The sequence below is a fragment of the Xenopus laevis genome, chromosome 3S (genome assembly GCF_017654675.1).
Source record: "Xenopus laevis strain J_2021 chromosome 3S, Xenopus_laevis_v10.1, whole genome shotgun sequence".
In the NCBI taxonomy this organism is placed as follows: domain Eukaryota; kingdom Metazoa; phylum Chordata; class Amphibia; order Anura; family Pipidae; genus Xenopus; species Xenopus laevis.
The window spans coordinates 66,480,066-66,507,148 of record NC_054376.1 but is presented as its reverse complement, the minus strand read 5'-3'; the positions used below and the strand labels follow the sequence as shown (position 1 = coordinate 66,507,148).

The 27,083-nt window shown below is 37.0% G+C and overlaps 1 protein-coding gene across 2 annotated transcripts in view; it reads left to right on the top strand.

Annotated features, from left to right (window-relative positions):
- The first annotated feature begins 1,011 nt into the window (after window positions 1-1,011).
- Window positions 1,012-27,083, top strand: part of mkln1.S (muskelin 1 S homeolog) — a 28,136-nt gene continuing 2,064 nt past the window's right edge. Inside the window, exons 1-17 of one of the 2 annotated variants that reach the window (XM_018255700.2) lie at window positions 1,012-1,233; window positions 6,279-6,348; window positions 6,441-6,583; window positions 8,754-8,842; window positions 9,479-9,588; window positions 10,952-11,144; window positions 13,455-13,532; window positions 14,813-14,875; window positions 16,322-16,434; window positions 16,689-16,901; window positions 17,698-17,919; window positions 18,915-19,044; window positions 19,440-19,587; window positions 21,424-21,538; window positions 23,355-23,494; window positions 25,060-25,162; window positions 25,701-25,755. In XM_018255700.2, the coding sequence (XP_018111189.1) occupies window positions 1,160-1,233; window positions 6,279-6,348; window positions 6,441-6,583; window positions 8,754-8,842; window positions 9,479-9,588; window positions 10,952-11,144; window positions 13,455-13,532; window positions 14,813-14,875; window positions 16,322-16,434; window positions 16,689-16,901; window positions 17,698-17,919; window positions 18,915-19,044; window positions 19,440-19,587; window positions 21,424-21,538; window positions 23,355-23,494; window positions 25,060-25,162; window positions 25,701-25,755 (2,059 nt within the window). In that variant the 5' untranslated portion in view covers window positions 1,012-1,159. Of the gene's footprint in view, window positions 1,234-6,278; window positions 6,349-6,440; window positions 6,584-8,753; window positions 8,843-9,478; window positions 9,589-10,948; window positions 11,145-13,454; window positions 13,533-14,812; window positions 14,876-16,321; window positions 16,435-16,688; window positions 16,902-17,697; window positions 17,920-18,914; window positions 19,045-19,439; window positions 19,588-21,423; window positions 21,539-23,354; window positions 23,495-25,059; window positions 25,163-25,700; window positions 25,756-27,083 lie in introns of those variants that run through there. The other variant, XM_041588451.1, reaches the window with a different exon arrangement.

Below are 27,083 nucleotides of genomic sequence, written 5' to 3'. Positions count from 1 at the left end.
ACCCCTGTACCATCCCCTTCATTCTTGCAAATTTTCGTAGAAATGGGGATTGGCGCACGGGAAGTTTAAAAAATTATCATATCTCCTGCGCATCCCCAGTGTTTCTGAACCAATGTGGGCAGGGCCGGAAATAGGGGTAGGCAGAAGAGGCACGTGCCTAGGGCGCAAGGGTGGAGGGGCGCCTCTTCCGATGCCTACCCCTAGTTCCAGAAGCTGTGGCAGCAGTTTCTCTCCTCTTGCAAATGTGCGCGTCCTCTGCGCATTCGTGCGTCCTCTGCGCACGTTGTCTTCCGTGCATGCACATTCGCGTGTCATTGGTGCAGTAGCGTCATCGGCGCATGCACTCTTCAATACAGCAGGGGGGCGACGTAGTCAACCAGGTTGCCTGGGGCGCCTGGCTGACTTGGCCCTGCACTGAATGTAGGTGTGGATGGGCAGCATGCCACCCCCTAAAATACTGCCGCCCTAGGCCCGGGCCTTGGTGACCTTTCCACAAATCCGGATCTCCGCATCGAGACGAAATTTTTGCTCAGTTTGGTGGGCAAATTTCACTGTAGAATTGGACTAAACTGTTGAATAGTTTACACAGCTTGATGTTGATTATTAGGAGCCGAGCCACTCGGTTTGGCAGCAAAATCCCATGATTTCCATAAAATGCAGGTTATATTCATCCGTACAGCATAGAAGGGCAGGGGAATATGAGAATGTGCTGTTAGAAGCAGTAGAATGCAGTCTAGCACAGTGTCGTGTTTTACAACTTTCCGTTTCGCAGCTCATTTCCACAGAACTTGCAGTAAATATACATGGGTGGTGCCTCAAAAGGATCATCGCCTTAAAGCCGAAGAGTGTGTGAAATGTATGCGTTTGATGACCATTAGCTTTCACATATCCCCTCGACTACTACTCAAGCACAGCCTGATCGACTAATAATAACAAAACAACGTGGGGGAGTGGCTTTCAGACATGTGTATTCTTAGACGTAGACGTAAAGTTGTCACTTGCCCAACGTACGGGGCGTGGTAAAATGACCCAGCCGTCACGATTGTCTCCGCTATCCGAACATTCTGAGAGACGTCAGCTTGCGCCTTTCCCTTGCAATTGCCTTTGAGCACCTGTGTCTTTAAGAGACGAGCCCCGCCCCCGTCTTCCCGCTGACAAGATGGCGGCCGAGATTAGAGGGTTACCTTATGCTGTATATAAGTGGAGCTCGTTTTCTTCTAGTTATTTACCTGAGTAAGTACGAGACGCCTCTTATGCTCTCATGTGTGCGGCCAGTGTCGCAGGTTATAGTTGCTGTACGTCAAACGTGAATCTGTTCCTATAAAGTTTGTTTACTACGCGCATGTTGCCCAGTTGCTCCTGGAATGTTTATGGCTGCTGCTTCTTATTCCCCAAGTGCTTCCATATACCATATATGTTTTTGCATAGTATTTTTTATTTTATAGTTTTTCAAATAGTTTGGCTTCTTAGTGCGAACAACGAAGAGTATATATGTAGTACGTATTTGGTCCTGTATTATTTATAAATAGCCATAATTAGTTTTTTTTATGTTTTCTGTGTAATAAACCACTATATTTTGTTTAGCTCTTGAGTGCTTTTATAGGAATGTTTTAATGATTCATGAAATGCTCATACGAGCACAGGTAAGCAGTCCTGGGGACATGTGTTAATGTTTAGCAATTTCTAGTTCTTTTTCAATATAACTTATTATATATTAAATACAGCTCCATACATAAGTGTGGTGACTGGAAAGCAAGTGCAATATATAGTGAATAAAGTACCCCCTCTTGTAAAATATAAGGATATTACAGTTTGCCGAGTGTTTTTATACAGGTCATGGGGCTCCGAGGTAACTTCTAATATCCTCATATTTTGCAACAGGGGGTACTTTATTATAATACACATGTTTCAGTGAGTCATGACAGAAATGACATCAGAACTCACCGTTTATAACTGATGACATCAGAACTCGCCGTTTATAACTGATGACATCAGAACTCACCGTTTATAAAGATATAATTTACAAGATATTCATGGCTTTTGTGTATTATAGCAAGTTATACATCCGTCCATACACTGTGCACTGTTTATTATAATGATCCTTTATATACCCCCAGCATGTTATTAGGAGCCAATTAATGCGCCTGTATATTTTTGGAGTGTGAATGAAACTGATGTAAGCATTGGTAGAAAATAGATAGTATCATGTTCAGAAGTGACCCATATAGGCAGATCAGACTAGGGCAATATTAAATAGTAGGGAGTTGAAATCACTCCTATTGCGGCTCATTGTCCTACATGTTCTGTCTGAAATTCCGAAATAAGGCATTCACAGTTATTGCCATTGCTTTGAAGTATGCACACGATATGGACAAAATGATCTCAACACCTGCCTGGCCCCAACATTTCTTTCTTTAACGAGGTTGGTCCTCCCTTAACATCTATAACATCCTTGTCTGGAAGATATCAGAACATTGTTGGTGGGATTTGCTTTTGTTCAGCAGCATGACCATTAGTAAAATTGGATACTGTTGTTGGGTTCCGTCCTGGCTCTCTCTTGGTGTTCCAAGTCATCCCATAAATGTTCAGTTGAGGTCAGAGCTCAACACAGGTCAGTTGGTCTCTTCCACTCCCATCTCCGCAAATCCATTGAGTATGTTCCTCGATATGTGCATTAAAGGGGACCCGTCACCCAAAAAAAAAATTCCAAATCCTATTTTATCACATTAGTCAAGCAAAGTGAACTTTAATTACACTATATAAATTATTTGAATCTTGTTTCCTTCAGTCTGGGAATTCATAATTATAGCAAGCAGGAAGCAGCCATTTTGTGGACAGTTTTATTAAGGAAAGTCTTGTATCATCTCAGAATCTTGTTTGTGCACCAGAATGGGGGACCTGATTCCCATTTCCTTGCCCTGGCTACACAATTAAATGGTAAAGAGAACAGGGGAATGTGTGGAGAGCAGTGACATCTAGGAAGTGCTGAGTGGAAAGTGAAAGTAATTGTCTGCCCCGAGAGATTCTGCTGTCTCAGCTGTCAATCAAATATTGTCTGCCCCTCCTCTATGCCAGTGGCATAGAGGAGGGGCAGACAATATTTGATTGACAGCTGAGATTTTTAAATGAGCTTGCAACAGCTATGAATGCTTTAATGAAAAATAGAAATTGGATTTCATGTTTAATTTGAAAAGGACTTTTATTATACAGATTTTTGTGTCTGGGTGACAGGTCTACTTTAAGTGCGTTATTGTGCTGAAACACAGCAAGGGTCTTCCCTAAACTGTTGCTACATAGTAGGAAGCATAGAATTGTCAAGAATGTCATTGTACAGTATAGCCTTAAAGGAACTGTTCAGTGTAAAAATAAAAACTTGGTAAATAGATAGTATGTGAAAAAGAGAAAAATGTGGTAGTGGTCCTAGTACAAACCATGACAAACCAGCCCAGACCATAATTCTTCCGTCATACTTTACTATAAACATAATGGCATAATGTATTTGCCCAATACAGACCTTTCAGTCAGGTTGCCAGATGGAGAAATGCCATTTATCACTCCAGAGGACACATTTTAACTGCTCCACAGTCCAATGACTGTGATCTTTACAACACTTTAGCCAACTCTTTGTATTGCACATGGTGATATGAGGTTTGTTTGCCTCTGATCATGCTCCAAATTCAAGATTCTGTTTGTGTGTCTTTCCATTGTTTATAGACTATTATTCCCATAGGTTTTCAGCTGCTCAGCAATTTCGGTTTTCACATTAATAACGATAGTACAAATTAATAACACATTTTTTAAATAAAGTTGTTCCATTTGCTCAGTCAAACTACTGCCTGTTTGCTGCTGAAATCCTAAGCTGGAGAGGTGCCCATGTACAGGCTACACAAGGAAGTACAGAATGAAAAGTGACCGTAATTGACTGCCCTGCCTCTATGTATGATGTTGTATGTATGAGTTGGGGCATATTATATTTATAATAGGTATGGATGTTTTAAGAAGAATTTGCAAAGGACTTTTATTAAACGTTTATTATACAGCTTTTTATGTGTGGGTGACCAGTCCCCTTTAATTTAAAGGTGAACAATTTCACTGACAATCTGTTTAAATAACCAAAACTCTATAAAGGAACAGTTCAGTGTAAAAATAAAAACCGTGTAAATAGGCTGCACAAAATAAAAAATGTTTCCAATATAGTTAGCCAAGAAATGTAATGTATAAAGACTGGAGTGACACTCTTTGGGAATGCATGAGCTGGTTAAAGGCAGAAGTTTGTCTTTTTCTAAGGCTAGGGTCAGATAATACTTATAATTGTGGGTTCACCGCATGCTGCTCCCTTTGTCTTTTGAACTGTGGGCGGGATTTCGGCTTCAGCGCCAAAACCCTCCGCGTCTGCCTTTACCCAAGTGGATCCAATGCTTCCGGGTGCAGGTAGAGCTGGAGCAGAGAAGCAGTGGGGTAGCAGTTGTCTGGCCCTAGCCTAATAGCTGTCTGATTGGAGCAGAATAACTGCGTTGTTGGCAAATGAATTGGAACAAAACTGGCTCTTCAACCAAAGTCTTAACATGGCTCAGTCAGCGATGAATTAAAAAGCAAGAGAAATCATGTTTAAATAGACCACAGCTGCATAGGATATCTGTGTGTTCTGATTGTTGGTCAGAGACAAAAGACAACTTTTGTTGCCAAGTGGGCAAAAATCTGATTATTTTGTGACTGCTAAAGAAAAGAGTGTTGCCAGTGTTGCTTGTATTGTCAGCTTTTACAAATCTTTACAAACCTCCTGGTGTTGGTTTAGGCACCTTTATATATTACCTCTGTATAATAAGTTTAAAAAACATACAGGAGGAGTAGATATTTTATTAAATGCAATACATTAGCTAACTATATCTTTCAAACAGCAGTGTCAGTGCTGGGAGGTTTATTTGAATAATTAACCCAGGATGTTTGGCTAGAATGGCATTGTGTTCTGTAATAAGATACAGCATAGACGTCCCATTGGCTCATCTGGCACTAACCCAGATCTGACCTTGTCAGAAGAACAAGAGTTAGATCAACTTGAATCATTTAAAAAAATAAATAAGCTCTTCAAACAGCAATGTTGAAAAGTTTCAATGCTCACTAAACAAAGTCATTCCTTTTATTTCATGTGTGTTATGCTGATTATGGCACTTGCAGGATGTTAATTTGTACAATATTTGAGGACTGGTTGTCGTGTGTAGAAAAAAAGTCAATGGTGACTAGTGAATATTGATATATTTTTCTGGGGGTGGGGGAGGGGTTTTTGGCCCAAATTATGCAGGAACTATTTTGTACTTCGCTCATTTGTGTGGCTTTAGCCAAACTACTGCAGACCTTAGAATTTCTGGCACTGCCAAGGGTTCAGATTTGGTTCGATATTTGGCCGATTTTATACCCAATGATTTGGGGGTTCAGCCAGCTACAGGGTTCAGTGCCTCATTAGTATATGTGTCTATTTCCATATTTAGCTTTTTATAACTCTCGTTATGTAACATCATGGAAAACTGCATATTTTCCTGCACTGTAATAAAATCTACAGTGGCTTCAGTCACTGCAAGAGACAATGCTTTTAAATTGCCTGAGATTTATTTTCTAAAAACGTAATACTCAAGTATTCAGTGATGATAAACCAAACTCATGCTGCAGATTATAATACGTTGTCACAGCTCACAGGCTAAAACTATATTTAACTCTGTAATATAAAACCCTGATTTTGCATGAGTTTAATGCCAGATGTCCTATGATCCTATTAATGAATAATCGGAGAAGTGAATGACCTATAGTTAGTAGTTTAGCATCTAACTTCATTCTAGTGGCCTTTTACAAAAACCTTTTATTGTTACTGTTCTAAAAAAAAGGTATTTTTTTTTTTTTTTAATATATAACGCACACTGACCTAATATATAGTAGCTTCATTTGACCTGTTTGAACAGTTTAGCTCAAGAAATAACACAAACCATATGTTTTATTCTGATTAAAACAATACGCAAAAATTTCAGCACAAGCTCTATTCGTTGTACCTTGCTGAACAAGGGGTTATGCTGACCCTGTGAGAAACATTTAAGACCTGAAAGTGTGGTAAGTTGCTTTTTGATTACTGCAGATCTGCCATGTGTTCAGCTGTAAGTTGACTTGTAACCACTAGAAAGAGCAAGGAAATTGCAATGGAAGATATAGTTATTTGTATTGTACTTGCTTTTTATCTGTTTTTTTTTTAAACATGCTAAACTCATCTTTAACTTTATTTTCTACTGTCTCAGAAACATTCTAGTAGATAAACCCAGTGATCAGTCTTCAAGATGGTCGTCTGAAAACAATAATCCCCCTCAGGTAAGTGTTGATTTGAAGAAAAAATACTATTTCCTGTTTCTGTCTACTTGTTCTGATTTTTTGATCCTTTTTTTTTTTTTTTTTTTTTACAGTATCTAATATTAAAACTGGAAAGGCCAGCAATTTTACAAAGCATAACATTTGGAAAATATGAGAAGACTCATGTTTGCAATTTAAAGAAGTTTAAAGTCTTTGGTGGAATGAATGAAGAAAACATGACTGAGCTTTTATATAGGTAAACCAAATAATGGACAAGTGTCATGGAAGAGCTTTGGGTGACAGATACCTTATTTTAATTTTTATTTATTGCATGTTATGTTACATACGTAGTTGCAGTCGTATGAAAACGTTTGGGAACCCCTCTGAGCCTGCATAATACTTTACTCCGCTTTGAACAAAAAAGATAAGTGTTATGCCTTTCATTTCCCAGGAACGTGGTTTTCTGAACAAAGGTTTTTAGTGAAGCATTATTCAGTTGTATGAAATAAAATCAAATGTGAAAAACTGGCTGTGCAAACATTTGGGTACCCATGTAATTTTGCTAATTTGAATGAATTTGAATGCTTAATACTGATTACTGGCAACGCCAAATTGTTTGGATTATCTTGTTTAGCCTTGAACTTCATAGGCAGGCATCTCCAATCATGAGAAAGGCAAACAAAGCAACTTTTAAAAGATCTGAAAAGAAAGATTGTTCAGTATCATGGTTTAGGGAAGACTACAAAAAGCTATCTCAGAGGTTTAAACTGTCTGTTTCAACTGTAAGGTATGTAATAAGGAAATGGAATGCCACAGTCACATTTGCTGTAAAACCCAGTTCTGGTAGGCCAAGAAAAATACAGGAGAGGCATATGCGGAGGATTGTGAGAATGGTTACAGACAACTCAAAGATGACCTGCAAGAACATCTTGCTGCAGATGTATCTGTATATCGTTCTACAACTCAGCGCAATTTGCACAAAGAACATCTGTATGGCAGGGTGATGAGAAAGAAGCCCTTTCTGCACTCACGCCACAAACAGTCGCTTGTTGTATGCAAAAGCTCATTTAGACAAGCCACAGTCATTTTAGAACAAAGTGCTTTGGACTGATGAGACAAATTTAGTTATTTGGTCATAACAGAAAGGGCTTTACATGGCGGAAGAAGAACACTGCATTCCAAGAAAAACACCTGCAACCTACTGTCAAATTTGGTGGAGGTTCCATCATGCTGTAGGGCTGTATGGCTAGTTCAGGGACTAGGGGTCCTTGTTAATGAAGAAACAAACCCTTAATAAAAAAATAAAAAAAACCCTACCTCCCTACTGTACATAGACCCGCCCCCCTCCCTCCTTCCACTAGGCTTGCTGCCACCCTTGGTAAATGCCCCTAACACTTTACTTACCCCTCTGTGAAGATTCTGTCCAGCGAAGTTCATGGCAGCCTCTCTTTGGTAATCTTCGGAATGAGACCGGTGAATCGGCACATGCGCAGTTGGAGCAACTTTCGGTTTTGTGACAACTGCGCATGCGCCGAAACTCATGAAAATTGCGGAAGCACGGATCTTATTCTGAAAATTACCGAAGTTGCTTAAGATGGTGCCCTTGAACTCTGCTGGGCAGAATCTGCACGGAGGGTTAAGTAAAGAGTTAGGGGCATTTGCCTGGGGGGCAGCTAGGCTGGGGGGGAGGAGGGAGGGGGGTCTATGTAGGGTAGGGTTTTTTTTTTTTTTTTAAATTAAGGGTTTGTTTCTCATTTAAAGTCGAGGGTCGGATGAATTCAACCCAATATCAACAAATTCTTCAGGATAATGTTCAAGCATCAGTCACAAAGTTGAAGTTACACAGGGGTTGGATATTCCAACAAGACAATGACCCTAAACACACTTCGAAATCTACAAAGGCATTTATGCAGAGGGAGAAGTACAATATTCTGGAATGGCTGAATATCATTGAAAATATATGGGATGACAAATAAACTGGAGAGATTTTGTATGGACGAATGGTCAAAAATACCACCATCCAGACACTCATCAAAGGCTATAGGAGGCGTCTAGAGGCTTTTACATTTACAAAAGGAGGCTCAACTAAGTATTGACGTACTGAACATCCATGTCCTACTTTTGACTCCTTCAGTTACATTAAGTAGCAGAAACAACAGCCTGCCGAAAAACAGTTCCATAGTGCAGAACTGGCTCTTTCTGAAAGTACATGACCTGGCAAAATGAACTGAGTTGGCTGCCTACACACCAATATTGCATATATTGGAATATATATATAATTTATTATATCATCCAGTGTAATATACATATTTGCATATTGTAAAAGTCATATTTCTGTAAGTTGTCACCCTTCAGGTTCATCATGTATAAAAATTATTTTTGCTTATTCTGCTACACTTGCAAATATGTCCATTTGTTTTGTACAGTGGTCTGAAAAATGATTACAACAAAGAGACATTCACATTAAAGCATAAAATAGATGAGCAGATGTTTCCATGTCGATTCATTAAAATAGGTAAGTTAATTTTCCTGCTTTGGCTTTCATTGTGTAGCATACTGGTAATTTTTTTAAGGCTTTTTAATGTTGACCGCAAAGCAGAATAAAGGTAGCAATATCTTCAGTTATAAGCTGAGGGTTGCTGACACCTTTTACGTTCAGTAATTATGCAGTGATTAGTCACCAACAGAAGGGCATGTTGCTACGCAATATGTTGGCGCTATATAAATATCTGTTAATAATAATAATAACTTTTACAAAGCCAGGCCAAACCTTGTAATAAAAGCACATAGACAGAGTTTCTTAGTTCTATGTAAGTTACTATAGTAAACTAGTACTTGATGCTTGTAGTTGATACTTGGAAGTTGTAAGTCGATATTAGTAGAACTTCTGTCTGTTGGATTGCTGATTGTTGAATCATTTTATAAATGTAAAAATACAGGCCAAAGTACCTCGACTGTTTCTGACATATCTTATTTGTGACTAACTTGTGACTGTTTTAGATGATTAGTAAACGAAGATGTGGATTTTTTTGCATATTACTAACATGAATGCTGCTACTGTGCCCCTATTTGTTTTGTGCTTTATGCAAACATCTAGAGTGCAAATATGTCTGTTTTAGAATGTGATGATTCAGATTTTTTGTTTTCACAGTGCCACTCTTATCCTGGGGGCCAAGCTTTAACTTTAGCATCTGGTATGTTGAAATCAATGGGATTGATGAGCCAGATGTGGTACAGCCCTGTCTTCACTGGTACAGTAAGGTAAAAACACTATTTAATTAAAAAATGTAAAATAAGCCGCACATTTCTTCCCTACTTTATTGGGACAAGTATTTAAAACTCCTGTTGATAGAAATACCCAGAAATAAAGATCAAAATATTTTGTATTTTTTTGTAGATCAGTAATAGTTTTTTTGTGTTCAATCATTTCAGGTAAACAACTAGGGCAATTCGATCCCTTATTGGTCAGGTGTTTTTGTTATGTTGATTACATACACATCCAATGAAATATCAATATGAAGCGTGTTTACAAATGTTGGAGATAAATGTCACTGGTGATGTTTAGTGTAGCAACAAATCTGCAGTTTGATTTGAGGGATCTTTAGAACAATATCCTGGTTCTATTCTGGTTAGGAATACCATACCCTACTGACATTTAAAATATGTCAAAATATTCAGTTTGCATTCTTCCTGCTGCTTTTTGAAGTGTTCTTTGTTTATATTCCACTTTTTTTAATCATTTGAGCTAAGCTGGTTATATTTAAAAAAAGGCAATTGCATGCATTCTTTATCAACATGTACTTGGAGACCACAAGAAAATCTTGTGACAAGAGGTACAAAATATGATTTAGCGCAATAAATGCCAGGATGCATCTAAACAAAAGGAATCCGCTAGATATTCCATTTCCCTCCTAAGGAAAATATGTTGTTATACCTAGAGGTGGGACCTCAAACTCATATGCCCTGCTCTTGGTACGAAAGGAAAGTTGGGGAAACAAACAAACTAGATCCCTAACGATAGTAATTTCTTGATTACAAGAGAAAACTTGTTGCAAGTTTGGCTGCCAGTTGTGAGGCAATGGCAGTCTATTAAGATCAGCAACTTGCATAACTACGCCTTCTGATCATATCTAGATGGAATACAAGTTTGAATATCCATCCCTTTTAAAAAATAAATGTTGCCTAAGAAAGAAGTATATTTGACAAGAGACAACATGCAAGGTGGTGGATGTCTAAACATCTGTAGTAAAAAGCCTTCTCTGTATGGAAAAAAATAAGAGAAAATGTAGATAAGGCAAACAGTCTTCTCCTTTAGTAAGGTAAAGTTGACATTCTCATGATATGGAAGAGCTGTTATCCCCCAATAGTTAGAATGCTTAAGGTAACATAGTTACTGTAAGCATGGTAAAGTATATTATCTAAGTACAATTATGATGAAAAAGAGTATATTATGGAACACCGCAAAAGAAAGATGAATGTCGTATTTTATTGATAATAGTAATGGCACATGGATTAGCTTGAAGTTGTTTTTATTTCCTGCTCTACATTGTGTTTTCATAAATATTTATGCCTACAGAAATCCAGCATTGTAAATTTGCTCATCATTTTCCTTGTGTTCCAGTAGTACCGTGAACAAGAAGCCATACGCCTTTGTCTGAAGCACTTCCGTCAGCACAACTACACAGAAGCTTTTGAATCTTTGCAGAAGAAAACCAAAATTGCCTTAGAACACCCCATGTTAACAGAGTTACATGACAAACTGGTACTGAAAGGAGACTTTGACAGCTGTGAGGACTTGATTGAAAAGGCTGTCAGTGGTAGGTATCTTTTTATCTATTATATCTATTTTGTCATTCAAAATATTAGTTCGCGCCAGCAGATTTGTCTGTGACTTGCCTAAAACCTTTAAAAAAAAGTTAGTTGCACAAAGTATAAAAATTAGGGCACAGGCATAAAAAGCTAATACTAGTGTTGCTTTTACTTATCCCCAGTATTTAAAAAAACAAAAAAAACAAAAAAAAAACCACTACCATCCTTTCTCTTTCCCTTTTCCTAGTGAAATAAATAGGTCTTCTACTGATTCCATAGGGATATGGCCAACTGCATCCAGAAGTTGTTATACGTGGGCTTTGACAGTTACAAGTACTGTATATACTCGAGTATAAGCCGAGTTTTTCAGCATCCAAAATGTGCTGAAAAAGTCTACCTCGGCTTATACTCGGGTCAGCGGGCAGTAGCTGAGATTGCAGTCACTTTTAATCATTCCTATACCAACAGTTCACTTGGGGAGAGACTGCAATATCACACAGCGCCCTCTGTTGGTTATATGAAAGAATAACAGTGCGCCCTCTGTTGGTTATATGAAAGAATAACAGTGACTGCAAAATCACACAGCGCCATCTGTTGGTTATATGAAAGAATAACAGTGACTGCAATAACACACAGCACCCTCTGTTGGTTATATGAAAGAACAGTGCGCCCTCTGTTGGTTATATGAAAGAATAACAGTGACTGCAAAATCACACAGCGCCATCTGTTGGTTATATGAAAGAATAACAGTGACTGCAATAACACACAGCACCCTCTGTTGGTTATATGAAAGAATAACAGTGCACCCTCTGTTGGTTATATGAAAGAATAACAGTGACTGCATAATCACACAGCGCCATCTGTTGGTTATATGAAAGAATAACAGTGACTGCAATATCACACAGCACCCTCTGTTGGTTATATGAAAGAATAACAGTGCGCCCTCTGTTGGTTGTATGAAAGAATAACAGTGACTGCAATATCACACAGCACCCTCTGTTGGTTATATGAAAGAATAATAGTGAGCCCTCTGTTGGTTATATGAAAGAATAACAGTGACTGCAATATCACACAGCGCCATCTGTTGGTTATATGAAAGAATAACAGTGCGCCCTCTGTTGGTTATATGAAAGAATAACAGTGACTGCAATATCACACAGCGCCCTCTGTTGGTTATACGAAAGATTAACAGTGATGGCAATATCACACAGCACCCTCTGCACATAGTAGTGGGACAATGCACACAGTAATCCGTTTGGCAATTCTCTGTCATCATCAACTTTGCAAAGAAGTCCGGTTGATCACTGGGGGTGTCGCTTTGGCGGAATGTGCGCTGCTGGGAGACAGGGCTGTAGTTGTGTCTAGGCTTATACTATAAATTAGGTACCTCGGCTTATACTCGGGTCGGCTTATACTCGAGTATATACGGTATATATTAGTGCTTCATTTGTTACTAAGTGTCAAAAAAAAACTCAGTTAATGGATTGGGTGTTTGTCTGACTGTGAAGGTTTAGAAGAAACATGTATGCCTTTTAAAAGGAAATTTATCTGATTATAGAGTAGAGCTTATTTATCAACATTCTCATTTTAGTGGTTTTATAGGTTTTTGAAACCATGACTAAACTCCATTTAAAAATAAAACCACGAATGTCGTGAAATTTATTAAAAAACCTGAATTTAAAAAAAAAATACTAATACAGGTGTGGGATCCATTATCCGTAAAACCCATTATCCAGAAAGATCTGAATTACAGAATTATATATTATATATAAATTATCCAGATTTCTAAAAAAAAGATTTCCTTTTTTTCTGTAATTATAAAACAAACTATGGTATAATTCATGCTTATTGGAAGCATAAGCAGCCTATTGGGTTTATTTAATGTTTACATTATTTTCTAGTATGGAGATCCATATTATGGAAATATGCATTATCTGGAAAACCCCAGGTCCTGAGCATTCTGGATAACTGGTCCCATACCTGTACCTCTAAAACCTCTAAAAAAAAAAAAAAAAAAACCTCAAAAACCTCTAAATCTCAGATTAAAAATGAAAATGGTTCAATGAGATTAGCACAGTTTCCATTGACTTCTGTAGGAGCTTGACAACTTTTACTTGGCAAATTTTTGTAGTCAAGGTTTTCATAGTTTTTACACTTAATAAATATAGAATTTTTAGAGCTTTTAAGAAATCTAGAAAAAAAACAAATTTTTTCAAGATTTGGGGGAAAAGTAGAAATTCAATAATAAATCTTAGTAAATAATGCGTGTAAATAATTTTAGTGCTTTGATAAATTGTATGTAATGTGTGCTCTTTCAGATGGACTCTTCAGTCAGTACATTAGTCAGCAGGAATACAAACCACAGTGGAACCAGATAATTCCTAAAATCACCAAAGGTAATATTTAGTTTACATAATTAATTTTGTTCAATTGCATTTACAATTGTATTTGTAAACAAGCACTAGAGAAGTAATATGGGGAAATGTGTGAAATTACATCTAAAGAATATAATTCCAAATCTATTTTGGAGCATAAAAAGACTGCCTCTGTAAAGATTATTGGTATTTCATCTCTGTAAGTAGTGCATGAGATCAACCAATAAAGCCAAGCCTTTCTAAAATGGTAAACTAAAACTGATCATTTGGGTAAATGTGAGGATGATTGTGAGATTTAGGGAATAAATAAATCTAGTTTTCTATAAGCAGCAAACCAATAAACCATTGTCAATAAACATCTTTACTAATATCGCATTTGCTATTAGCATAACAAACCGCTATGAAGTCTGCCGGATATCTTTCAGTTTACTATTTTGAGGCAATTTTAACTGTAGGATACTAAAGGTATGATTTGGTTGATAATGTCGTCAAGTTCGAGGAAAAGTGCAATACAGAGTACACTGTACTGGGAAAGCTTTTTAGAGTGATGTGGTGTTAACTAAGTTTGTACAGCTGTGTAAAAAGTAATTACCTTCTTTTTTTATGCAACTTTTAAAGAGTGACTGATTTATTAAAAATATTATACAGTAAATCCCCATTGTGCTTAGTATAATAAAGATGATCGGTCATACAGTACACCTACACAAGTAATTTAAAAGTAACTACTTGGATAGATCACTACTGGATGTGATGCTTTAAGTTGCACCGAAACATTACTTTTAAAGCAATATTTAGTATGTGCCATTTTTCTTGTTTCATGCTCCATCTGTACTAATATACAATGCAAGGGGAAGCTTTTAGTTTACAAAGTGTATGCCAGCATGTGTTAGGGATGCAAGGAATATGGGATTCGGCCAAAATTCAGCCTTTTTCAGCAGGTGGCTGGCTGAACCACATCAGAATCCAAAAAAATCACGTCACTCTTTGTCCCACAAACAAGGAGGTCAAAAATGTTTTAAATGCATTTATGGTTATTTCTCTTTCGTCCTCCTAATTTGCATATGAAGTTTATGGTTCAGGTTTGGTAAGTATTGCGGGTTCGGCCAAAACCTAAAATAGTGGATTGGTTGCATCCCTAAATATTATTTTCATCTGAGCACTACTTTTTTTTTTTTTTTTTTTTTTTTTTAAATGTTAATTGATAGATGGCACCATATTCCTACTAAACTGGAAATAAGGGCTTATGGAACAAATGTTTTATAAAAACTTCATTATGAATTGGTTCTGGTATACATTGTTAGGAGATGAAGACAGTAGACCAGGAATGAGAGGAGGACATCAAATGGTCATCGATGTACAGTCTGGTAACTATATTTTTACATTTATTTAATTCACATTTAGAGCTTTAAATGAAGTTAAATGTAGTTTTGTACTCAACAATCGCCTTATAGAACAAAAAAAACCATGCAAATATCTTCTGCAGTACCCAAACCCTATAAGGTGTTCCTGTGATTAGTGCAATAGCCAAAAATGATGTTAATCACAAGCCCTATTCATTGAACTCGTGTAAAACAAAGAGTTATACTGTCCTTTCAAAGGGAAATTAAATTCAGCGATTAATTAGGCCTATAATGCTATGTCTTGTTCCCAAGAAGCACCAGTCTAACAATGGCAACAAGCAAAGGGCAATGGTCCTATGTGTGGCCTGTATCAACTTGAGGTTACAACCCATTTACCGTATATACTCGTGTATAAGCCGACCCGTGTATAAGCCGAGGTACCTAATTTACCTAAGAAAACTGGAAAAATGTATTGACTCGTGTATAAGCCTAGGGGCCCCATGTCAGATTTCAAAATGTGAATGTGACCCAGCCGCAACAATTGGGGGACACTGGGCAGGTACCTGTTACTGTCTGTGACTGACTGTGTCGCCGACCGGATTTCATGTTTGCTTCCCTCTGCCACCCCTATTTCATGTTTGCTTCCCTCTGCCACTTCCCCCCCCATCTGTCGCTCTCCCCACCCTGGCTGCTCTTCCCTCTGTCACCTCTGCTCTTCCCTCTGTCCTTCCCTCTGTCACCTCTGCTCTTCCCTCTGTCACCTCTGCTCTTCCCTCTGTCCTTCCCTCTGTCACCTCTGCCCCAGCCGGCGCCGCTACCCACGTGGCGGCCATGGGCGCCGCCATTTTGAAAGCGAACGCCGGCAGGGAAGGACGCGCCGCCCGGAGCTCCTGGACCTGCTCCGGGCGGCGACACAGGCAGTCACAGGCAGTCCGGCTGGGGCAGAGGTGACAGAGGGAAGGACAGAGGGAAGAGCAGAGGTATGACCCGCGTATAAGCCGAGTTTGAGTTTTTCAGCACATTTTGGGTGCTGAAAAACTCGGCTTATACGCGAGTATATACGGTATGTTGTCTATGTATGTGAATCCAAATTATTTACTATTTACAAACAGGATAGTGTACAAGGCGAGTAAAGATATTGTGTTTTCTATATAACACAATAATTATTTTAATATGCAGACTAGTAGTATTTAAGCCTCTTAGTTAATGTTTTTAACATATCTGTGTGTCTTTTATTGTGTGTATCTGTCCAGTTCAACAATATAAAAGCGCTTATCCATAAAGTTGTTCTGTCGTACAGTAGCAGTCAGGCTAAATTGACAAAGATACATTAAGAATATGTATTGTCAATTGTTGCAGCCTATGCAATGAATTCCAGACTGTATGTTATGTAAAAGGATTTTGCTGATTACTCATGTTGAAAAAAACATGAGTTTTTTTCTCATCGATTTCTGTTTTTGCATTTGGTAGAGATGGTGTATTTATTTGGTGGCTGGGATGGAACTCAAGATTTGGCAGATTTTTGGGCTTACAGTGTCAGAGAGAACCACTGGATATGCATATCAAGAGATACTGAAAAAGAGGTAATTTATTTTTTTCTGTTCTATTTCTGGCAAAAAAGAAATAGTGCAGTGCAACAAAGAGCAAGTGCACCTAATGAAAAGTAAAATAGCTGGGACCCAAATATCTTGGGTGTGACTTTCTTTAAGCTATACAATGAATAGTAGTTCCTATGGCTAATTTAATGTCAGTCCCATGTTGTTTTGAGATGTTTGTATCATTTTGGAGTGACCCTTGCTGAAGTAATCTATAATGAAACCTCTTTCTCTTCTTACAGAATGGTCCCAGTGCCAGGTCCTGCCATAAAATGTGTATCGACACCCAGCGGAGGCAGATTTATACCCTTGGTCGATATCTGGATTCTTCTGTAAGAAACAGCAAGTCTCTGAAAAGTGATTTCTACTGCTATGATATTGATACCAACACATGGACTTTGTTAAGTGAAGACACATCTGCAGATGGGGGGCCTAAACTAGTATTTGATCACCAGGTTTGTTGAAAGCACTAAACTATAATTTATGATTCACTAAAGATCATTTAGCTGTTGGAAATTTTATTTCCAATAAGTTACTTTTAAATGTTTGTTATTAATAGTATTTTAGCATTGTATTTATACATACAAGTTTCTGTGGAGTTCTTTCCTTTGCATTACTAGACTTTATTCTTGAAATACCAGTTCTGAACTATAGGACCACAAGTCTTGTTGCAAAAAAGAGAATGAAGCAGAGCAGAAGGGAATTTAGTCTGTAAGGGCAATGCCATACATTGTAGAGAAAACACCACTGCAATCTGCGCCATGCCTTTGCATCTGTGACATAACAATAAACACAACAAATCTGCCTGTCACTCTGTACACACATAGCAAACACCCTTCATTTTACAAATGAAAGACAGGTTGATATCTGAGTGGTAGCAGAGAAATGCCATATGACACATAGCCCTTAAACTTTTACTAAACTGCAGCACTGTGCAAAATAGACTTTCATATATTGCTTAGAATTCTGGGAAACCCCCTCATCCAGGAAGCCTCAGGTCTCAAGGCTTTTGGATGATGGGTCTAATATCTGTGTTACTTTATCGCTCACACTACTGTGCTAAACATAACACATTGTATTCTGGCACGAATACAAATTTTCTTGATGATACTGTAGAATGTAAATTTATGGGTAACCACATTACTGCAACTGAAGACGACATTAGTCTGGCTTTCAAAAAGTTGTGCAAAGTATGATAATATATTATTGTGAGCCTTTTAATTAATAACAATCTTTTTCCCCTTTTTGCAGATGTGCATGGACTCTGAAAAGCATATGATCTATACGTTTGGAGGCCGTATCTTGACTTGCAATGGCAGTGTGGATGATAGCAGGGCCAATGAACCCCAATTTAGTGGTCTCTTTGGTTTTGATTGTCACACACAGACATGGAAACTGCTCAGAGAGGATTCATGCAATGCTGGCCCTGAGGACATCCAGTCACGGATAGGACACTGCATGCTTTTTCACTCTGTAAGAATTGCTTTTCAGTCATCTTTTTTTAAAAAAAAAAAAATCTAAGGTGTTTACAGCAGTAAGTGAAAATTTCTATTATAAATAATTGCTGGTTTCTCTGGTGGAGCTTTTAATCTTGAATTTATTTTGACAGCTGTTAATTATTTTGGAATATTTGGATATGCTATGCTAGCATGCAGCAGAGCATAATTGAGTTGTCTATATAGTTATATATAATACACAAAAGCCATGAATATCTTGTAAATTATATCCTTATAAACGGTGAGTAGTGATGTCATCAGTTATAAACGGTGAGTAGTGATGTAATTTCTGTCACATGACTCACTAAAATTTGTGTATTATAATAAATAAAGTACCCCCAGTTGTAAAATATGAGGATATTATAAGTTACCTCGGAGTTCCATGACCTGTATAAAAACACTCGGCCTTCGGCCTCGTGTTTTTATAGGGTCATGAAACTCCTCGGTAACTTATAATATCCTTATATTTTACAAGAGGGGGTACTTTATTCACTATATAATTTTCAAGAGTATTTTGTATATCTTATAAGCAATCACCAAGTGTTTCTGAATAAAGGTTTGTTTTCACTTCCAACCACCACTTAAAATTATGTAGTAGCAACAATCACTTTCGTTTGCTGGGAAGTGTCCTTGAAAAAGGCTGGCAGACTTTACAAACATGTTATAAAACTGGTGGAAATTCAGCTAGATCTTTGCTTCTTGTTGCCTGCAACCAGTAGCCCAGTCTGGAACCTATAAACTTGATATCATCAGCACTTTTTATAAAGAGGATATCATTTGAAGCCCAATGGAATAAAATGTTTGAACAGTTATTAAAGACAAAATAAAAATGTAACTTGTTTTTTTTTTTCTTTCAAATTTCCGTTCCATCCCACTGCATTATGATTTTACAAGTGCTTTAGGTAATGTAATATTTTCGTCTGTATATTTTATACAAAAATTTATTTTAGTATCACATGCTCATTTTTCTAGAGAAATCGCTATTTGTATGTGTTTGGTGGGCAACGATCAAAGACATATTTGAATGACTTCTTCAGCTATGATGTGGACCGTGACCATGTGGAAATTATATCAGATGGCACCAAAAAAGATTCTGGCATGGGTAAGTCTTTTTAATTTAAGATTGAGATTTTAATTGTATTTAACTTTGATAAGCAGATGGAGATGTACCCCTCTCTGCATGTATGTACAGCATAACGTTGCAACTGTGTGTGAGAGAGAAAATGTAAGATGCAATATTTGCATTTGTGTGGCTTTTTCCCCAATGGGTGGGCCCAAAATATAACTGATTGGGCAGGATCACAGTAATTATTTGTGTTATCACTGCTGCCTACACTTAAATCATTCTTCTTTTATTCCTGCTGTCCTTGGTAGTTCTCACCATCTCTTTGCACACAGTCAGTAATGAACACTGCATAGTCTAAACCTGTTACTGTTACTTCTTAACACTTCTGGGTGCACTTCTTATGAGTTTCTGTAATGTTTCATTTTCCACAGTGCCTATGACTGGCTTCACGCAGAGGGCCACCATTGATCCTGAGCTAAATGAAATCCACGTTTTGTCGGGACTCAGTAAAGATAAAGAAAAAAGGGAAGAAAATGTTAGGAACTCTTTCTGGATTTATGACATTGTTCGAAATAGCTGGTAAGGTCAACTTGTCCCCCCTCCCCCATTGTGCTAGACATTAATAGAAAAAATAACCCCACTTAGGTTGATTAACATGTGCTAAACAGCAACTGTGCTGTTCCCCATACAGCAATTTCTTAAACAAATGCTTATTATTTGTGTAGTCAACTGCATGCATGCAAAAATCATCCTTATTGACTTCTTAAAATTTTTATTTTAAGGCTTTTTTACAGTTATCATTACATAAACAGGGCAATAGAGTTCTGTATAATATTTTATCAGTCTGTGGCAGTCTCAGATCAGTTTTATTGCTAAGTAGCAAAAAGGTATGACACAATTCTTAGGAACATATGCTGACAGCTATCGTAGAATTGTGTATTCTAGAACTTTAACTCCCAACATACCACTGGCTTCTGTCATGTGATATAGGATAAAGTTGTCTGTGCATATTTGTTTCCCTGTGCTGTACAGTTATGATGCCCTTGAGAACACACTTTGGAAATTAACTTGCAATGAATCTAAAAGATGACCTAGTCCCTTATTTATACAGCAGCACAGAAATATATTTGTTTGCAGTACATTCCAGAGTAAAAACGGTCAGAGTAGAAATACTGTCAAACACCTGCAAAGCCAAGTGTAAAAACAAAAAGTAGAAATCCAAGCAAGTTGTGTAGAAATTGATGTAGTTGGTAAAATTATATAAAATTATTAAATTTTTATCCAATTGTTTTAACTATGTTGGTTCCTAAATCGTATTAGACTTACAACTAATTTTTCCCATACACTTTAACAGAAGAGTGTGATTTTCACATTATTTTTTCCATGACTCTGCATAAGCTCTTTTATAAGTAGTGAACTCAGTGACTTTACTTAGGAATTTACATCACAAGGGGATGTTCTTTATACATAGCTATATAATTTTACACCGATTTTAAATTTTCTTTTAATAGCCCATAATTCATAAGTCTGTTAAAGCTGCACATGGAGCTTAATGTAGCTGATGGTACATGGAGGTCAATACATATGTACTTAACGTAAAGAAGTATCATAGGGCTCCTCTCTCCAATCACACCAGAAAAACATCCCAGAAGGGTCCTGCTCCCCCATACCTGAACTGAAAAAACAGAGCTGTGCAGCATTGCTGGTGTCCAGGTCTGGTCATATAATTTCCTTCCTCTGTTGCTGATCACCAAACAGAGCATGTGCATTGGAAGTTCTATGTGTTCTTTGCTTCCAGAGCACATGCTCCAGGCAGGTCTGGACTGGGAGTCAAAATAGGCCCTGGCATTTCAAGTATACAGAGGCCCAACCAGTCCCTTACCAGCCCACTTCACAGTGTCTGTCTATGGCATCTTACAGCAGCCCCTCTGGCATGCTGCTCACAGATTGCCAGTCCGGGCCTGGCTCCAGGGACAAGAAGTAAAGTGGCCAAACATGGAGGCTGCTAACTGCTATGCACAGCTTTTAAATTCAAAGCTGGGGGAGCCGGTGCTAAAATCTGCTAGCTGTTAAATGAGCACGTTTGACTTTTCTGACGATATTTCCAAACAAGTGGATCGAGAAATAGTTTATATATGACTAAAAGCAAAACTGATTTTGAAAATTCAATATCTTTGAAAAACACTATATAGGTAGAAACCTTCAGGGTGTAAAATATGTTCAAAGGAAAAAATATTTTTTTCCTCACAAAAATCAACATTTTCAACACACAAGAATTTGCACCAAAAAAGATAAAATGCACAATATAAAAACTGTTGCGTTTGGGTGTTTAGAATAGTACTGAAGCACACTGTAAATACTAACACAAACTTACAATTTCTTGTTTTCTAATACAAGCAATCATTTCTTTGATAGGTCATGTGTCTACAAGAATGACCAGACATCTAAGGAAAACCCAAATAAAAACATCCAGGAAGAGGAACCATGTCCCAGATTTGCACATCAGTTGGTTTATGATGAAATGCACAAGGTACCCAACTTTATCTCCTGTGTTATCTAAAAAACGAAGCTTTGGCCAGATACGTAAAGGTAGTGAACAATTATAGCAAAGTAAAGTTTGCCAAATACTGATCTCCATATCTGTGTACAGGCATAATATAGAAGCAAAATAGCACATCAAACTTATTTGTAATGCTTTATTAAAAAAAAAAAAAAAAAACAACTAGCTAATTGCATGCCAGTAGCTCATAATAGTTATTGTAAAAGCACACTTTAACTGTTCCATTTATTCTATATGTATTGGGGTACAATCTGACATAAGAAATATAAATTGATAAAATGTTTTACAACCATATTGTGGTAGCCGCATCGTAAATTAAAAAGTGAACACAAAAACATGATCTCTGTTTCATATCTGTGTACAGGCATAATATACAGTAGAAGCAAAATAGCACATCAAACTTATTTGTAATGCTTTATAGTTGCAAAGGGAATTGAATAGGATTATATACTTTTCTACCTCAGTAGCAGAGGAATATGAAGAATGTTCATTTTTTCAACCACTTAAAGGGCTTGTTCAGTTTCCAAACACTTTTTTTCCATTCTTTTGTTATACAGTAGATTGTTCACCAGAAATAAAGAATTTTTTTTTTCAAATTTCTTTCATCCTTTTACATTTTACAGTAAAAATTGACACTTATCTCTGGTGTTTCAGTAATCCAGGCACAGACTCAGAACTGTTAAAATTCGCTACATTTCGCAGTATCTGTGGAATATTAACAACTATTGTATCAATTCTAACTGCTGTCTTTAAAGGGAAACTCCGGTTTCCAAACCAAAATTTGATAAAGCGGCGCACATAACACAGAAACCCCCGAATATATCAATCACAGTTACCTTTTTCTTCAAAAAACGTATGAATAAATGCCTTTTTCTGTGCTGAAATCCAGCAGGTCTTCTCTTTCTGCATTATTTGAAATCCTGGCAGGGAAGGAGGGACTAAACACTGATGTTACAAATTTTAACAACTTCTCCACATCTTACAGACAGCATGAAGGAACTACATAACCCACAATGCATTGCACTGTGATGTTCTGTTCCTTATTGAAATCACTTGTGCAGGGAATTGTCGGGTTTGGAGGATGCAGGCTAAGGACAGATGGCTACAAAGTAATAGTCAGCCAGCACAACAAAGTAGTCAGACAGATCAGAAGGAGAGCAGGGGGCTAGGCTTAGGGAACTGTTCCAAACCATTAAAAATCATGAAAAGTCTGCATATTTTTTAATTGATGTATATTGCATTGTTGTTTGAAATTGTTTACTTTTGCAAAAGCTTAAGTTATGTATGTGTGGAGTTCCCCTTTAATGAAAAGCAGGGATTTTATTAGGCAGGGACAAAGATAAGAATTGTGTAAACTAATTGTATCCCCCCCACCCCCCAAGCTGCTTTAGAATGACAAGGTGGAAAATTAAACATTATACTTCAATATTAGAAAAATGTCACAAATAGAAAAAAGTATTTCTGGTGAGCTATCTGAACCAACTCAACTGAAAAGGTGAAGGTGAACAACAATTAAATAAGAAAATAAAGAATAAAGAAAATTACATATATCCTCTGTGTTAGTAAATTAATATTAAGAGCAGACACTGGCCTGGTTGGGCATTTTCCCACAGTCGAGAAACCACTTTTTCTCTGAGCCAAAAAAGCAGTCTGATTTTTATATTTAAACCACTTCTTTATTGATACAGACCATGTAGCTGACCCATGTCTTTTTCTCTTGAAATATCATTGTAAATATACAGTTTTAATTAAACTGGGACTTTTGCTAAAGTTCATTGTTTTACAGGTCCACTATCTGTTTGGAGGAAACCCAGGGAAGTCATGTTCTCCAAAGATGAGACTGGACGACTTTTGGTCGTTAAAACTTTGCCGACCTTCTAAGGAATACTTGCTAAGACACAGTAAATACCTAATTCGAAAACACAGGTATTGGAAGCAAACAGATCTGTTTAGTAGCAAAGAACTGTGGTGTTTAAACATGGGGATTAAAAAGTAGAAAAATGCCTTCAGTTATGACTTTAGGTGATGCAGAGTGGGAATCATTTTTAAGTGCTTATATTAAGAAAATCCCTTTTTTTCTTTAAGTACCAGTTTTAAGCTACAGTTTAGTGTAAGCATTTTTTCATTTAGCTATCCGTCCTTATGGGATATTCCTCAGATCACACAATTCATCAATACAAAGGTTGCCAATAGAATTCCTGTCTAATTTAACTCATTGCCTTTGCCTTGTAAAGTAACAGCTTCCCATGTGTGTATGTGAATTCATTGAGGTGCTGTGGAGGAAATAACTAAGAAATCATATTTACGTTTTAAGCTATGTGAGAATACAACAAAATGTAGGAGAAATGACATTTAATGAAAGTTAGGCTAGTGCAATTAACAGGATGCTGTGGTCAGAGAAAAACAGTCTACTTTACTACTTTGCAGACTGTGTAATATTGTGTACACACATCTGTAAATTCTCAAGCTCTGTGAGTGCGGACCTCAAGACCACTTTTCAGAGCAGAAACTGTAGTTTATTATATAATGTTACAATTTGAGCAGTGTAGCCTCAGATTACTGTGGCGGCAGAAGTAATTTTGGGTATCGATTCAGTATCGTCAAAAATGTACTGACTCCGACTCCTTATAACTCTAAATACAAATACTGAAAATAACCAAATCAGATGTAAGGGCTTCTATGAAGGAGGATACGGCAGAAGCTATTCTGCTTGTAACAACAATACTTTAGTAAATTGTGGATTGTTTTTAACAATTATTATACAACTTCAGGTATATGCCAAGTCCAATTAATATATAAGTTGTTTTTGGTTTATGTAGTATAACTTTTATTTTGGTTTAGTCTTACCAGAGGATGTGGTTTATATGTTTGATCTTTGGCTGTGATAAAATGCTGTGTGTATGTTGTGTACTTTACTTTCAATCAATAAGGAAAATACATTGGTATATTAAAGGAACAGTGACACCAAAAAGTTAGCTTTTTTTAACTAATTAACATAATATACTCGTAGAATGTACTGGTAAAAGCTGTGTGTTTTCTTCAGAAAACTACTATAGTTTATATAAAGAAGTTGCTGTGTAGCCATCGGGTCAGCAATCCAAGCTGGGAAAAAAGACACAGGTTACACAGCAGATAACCGATAACATACCATTGGATTGGACAGAGCTTATCTGTTATCTAACGTGTGTCTTTTCTCTTAATATCACAACTTCTATATAAAAGAATGCTCATTTCAGAGCAGATTAAATAAATATTACACCTCACTTGGTAATGTGTAATTGCAGTTACTTCATCTGCTATCGGGTGTGCTTTCTTTAGAAATACCGTTTGCCCACATAAATGACTGTACTATTTTCATTTAGGCTTAAGTAATTTTGCATTCCATTGGTACTACTGAATGGAAGGTACCTGCATTCCTTTAATAGCAAAGTTATAAATGATATCAATAAAAGGTGTGTAAATGTGTATGTAACAGATGTGCTTTTTCACAGGTATGAAGAGCGTGCCCAGGCAGAGCCCCTTAGTGCACTGAAATATTTGCAAAATGATTTATTTGTCACTGTGGATCACTCAGACCCTGAAGAAACGAAAGAGGTAAAAAGTACATTTTTGTTTTAAAAGTATCGAGAATGCTCGGGACATGGGGTTTTCCCGGATAATGGATCTTTCCGTAATTTGTATCTTCATACTTTGTCTACTAGAAAATCATGAAAACAGTAAATAAACCCAACAGACTGGTTTTGCTTCCCAAAAGGATTAATTCCATCTTAGTTTCGATCAAGTACAAGGTACTGTATTACAGAGCAAAAGGAAATCCATTTTTAAAAATTTGGATTATTTCGATATAATGATATCTATGGGAGATGGCCTTCCTGTAATTCAGAGCTTTCTGGATAACAGGTTTCCGGATAACGTATCCCATACCTTTACAGTTTTATTTTTCAGGCTTAGACATATTTTAAAACCCTGAACATTTACATACTAGTATACATATGTCTAATTCCATAATACATTGTCGTTAATTCTTTTTTAATTCTCTAATTTTTTAATTCCATAATACATTGTCGTTAATTCTTTTTTAATTCTCTAATTTTTTAATTCAACTAAATATGCACTTTTACTGTTTTAACAGTTTCAGCTTCTTCCTTCTGCACTGTTCAAATCAAGTAAAGACTTCACTCCACTTGGTAAGCGAAAATCAACAAATATAACACTGTTTTGTTAACATATTCGTAAATACCTCCCAACAGCAACCTGTGACCAAGCTAAGTGCAGAGGTGGGATCTACATGCTTTGAGGATAAATATAGATAGGCATCTTATGTGTTCCTTGTAGTTTGTGTAATTGTAAATAAATTGGTGACCTGCAGATCATAGCAATACTGATCTACGGATATGTCGGTCATATGAAAAAGTTTGGGCATAATAATTGACTCCACTTTCAAGAAAAATACTGGGGTATTTTCCGAACAAAAACTTTGTGAAACAGTATTCAGTTGTATGAAATTAAATCAAATGTGAAAAACTGGCGGTGCAAAAATTTGGGAATCCTTGTAATTTTGCTAATTTGAATGCATGTAACTGCTTAATACTGATTACTGGCAACACCAAATAAGTTGGCTTAGCTCATTAAGCCTTGAACTTCATAGGTGGGTGTCTCCAATCATGAGACTGATGAGACAAAAATTTAGTTATTTCGTCATAACTAAAAGCATTTTGCAAGGCGGAAGCATTCCAAGAAAAACACCTGCTACCTACTGTCAAATTTGGTGGAGGTTCCATCATGCTGTGGGGCTGCGTGGCTAGTTCAGGGACTGTTAAAGTCGAGTGTCAAATGAATTCAACCCAATATCAACAAATTCTTCAGGATAATGTTTAAGCATCAGTCACAAAGTTGAAGTTACGCAGGGATTAAATATTACAACAAAACAATGACCCTAAACACACTTGGAAATCTACAAAGGCATTTATGCAGAGGGAGAAGTACAATATTCTGGAATGGCCGTCACAGTCCCCTGACTTGAATATCATTGAAAATCTATGGGATGATTTGAAACAGGCTGTGCATGCTTGTCAGCCATCAAATTTAACTGAACTGGAGAGATTTTGTATGGACGAATGGTCAAAAATATCGCCATCCAGAATCCAGACACTCATCAAAGGCTATAGGAGGCGTCTAGAGGCTGTTACATTTGCAAAAGGAGGCATATTGCATATTTTCTGTTAATCCAATAAATTTTATGTCATTGTTGAAATACTACTGTTTCCATAAGGCAGTTATAAAATAAAAGGAAGTTGCAACTTTGAAAGCTCAGCCAATGATAAACAAAACTCCAAAGAATTAAGAGGGGTTCCCAAACTTTTCATATGACTGTACTATATATAAAGGCTTATTGCTGTATTTGAGCCAAATTACCTACAGTATTCACCAAATGCCTCAGCACAAGGTTTGTGTCATCATGCAAAATATACAGATTGCCCATTTTAGGCAGTGAGCACTTTGTTTCTTTTCTTGA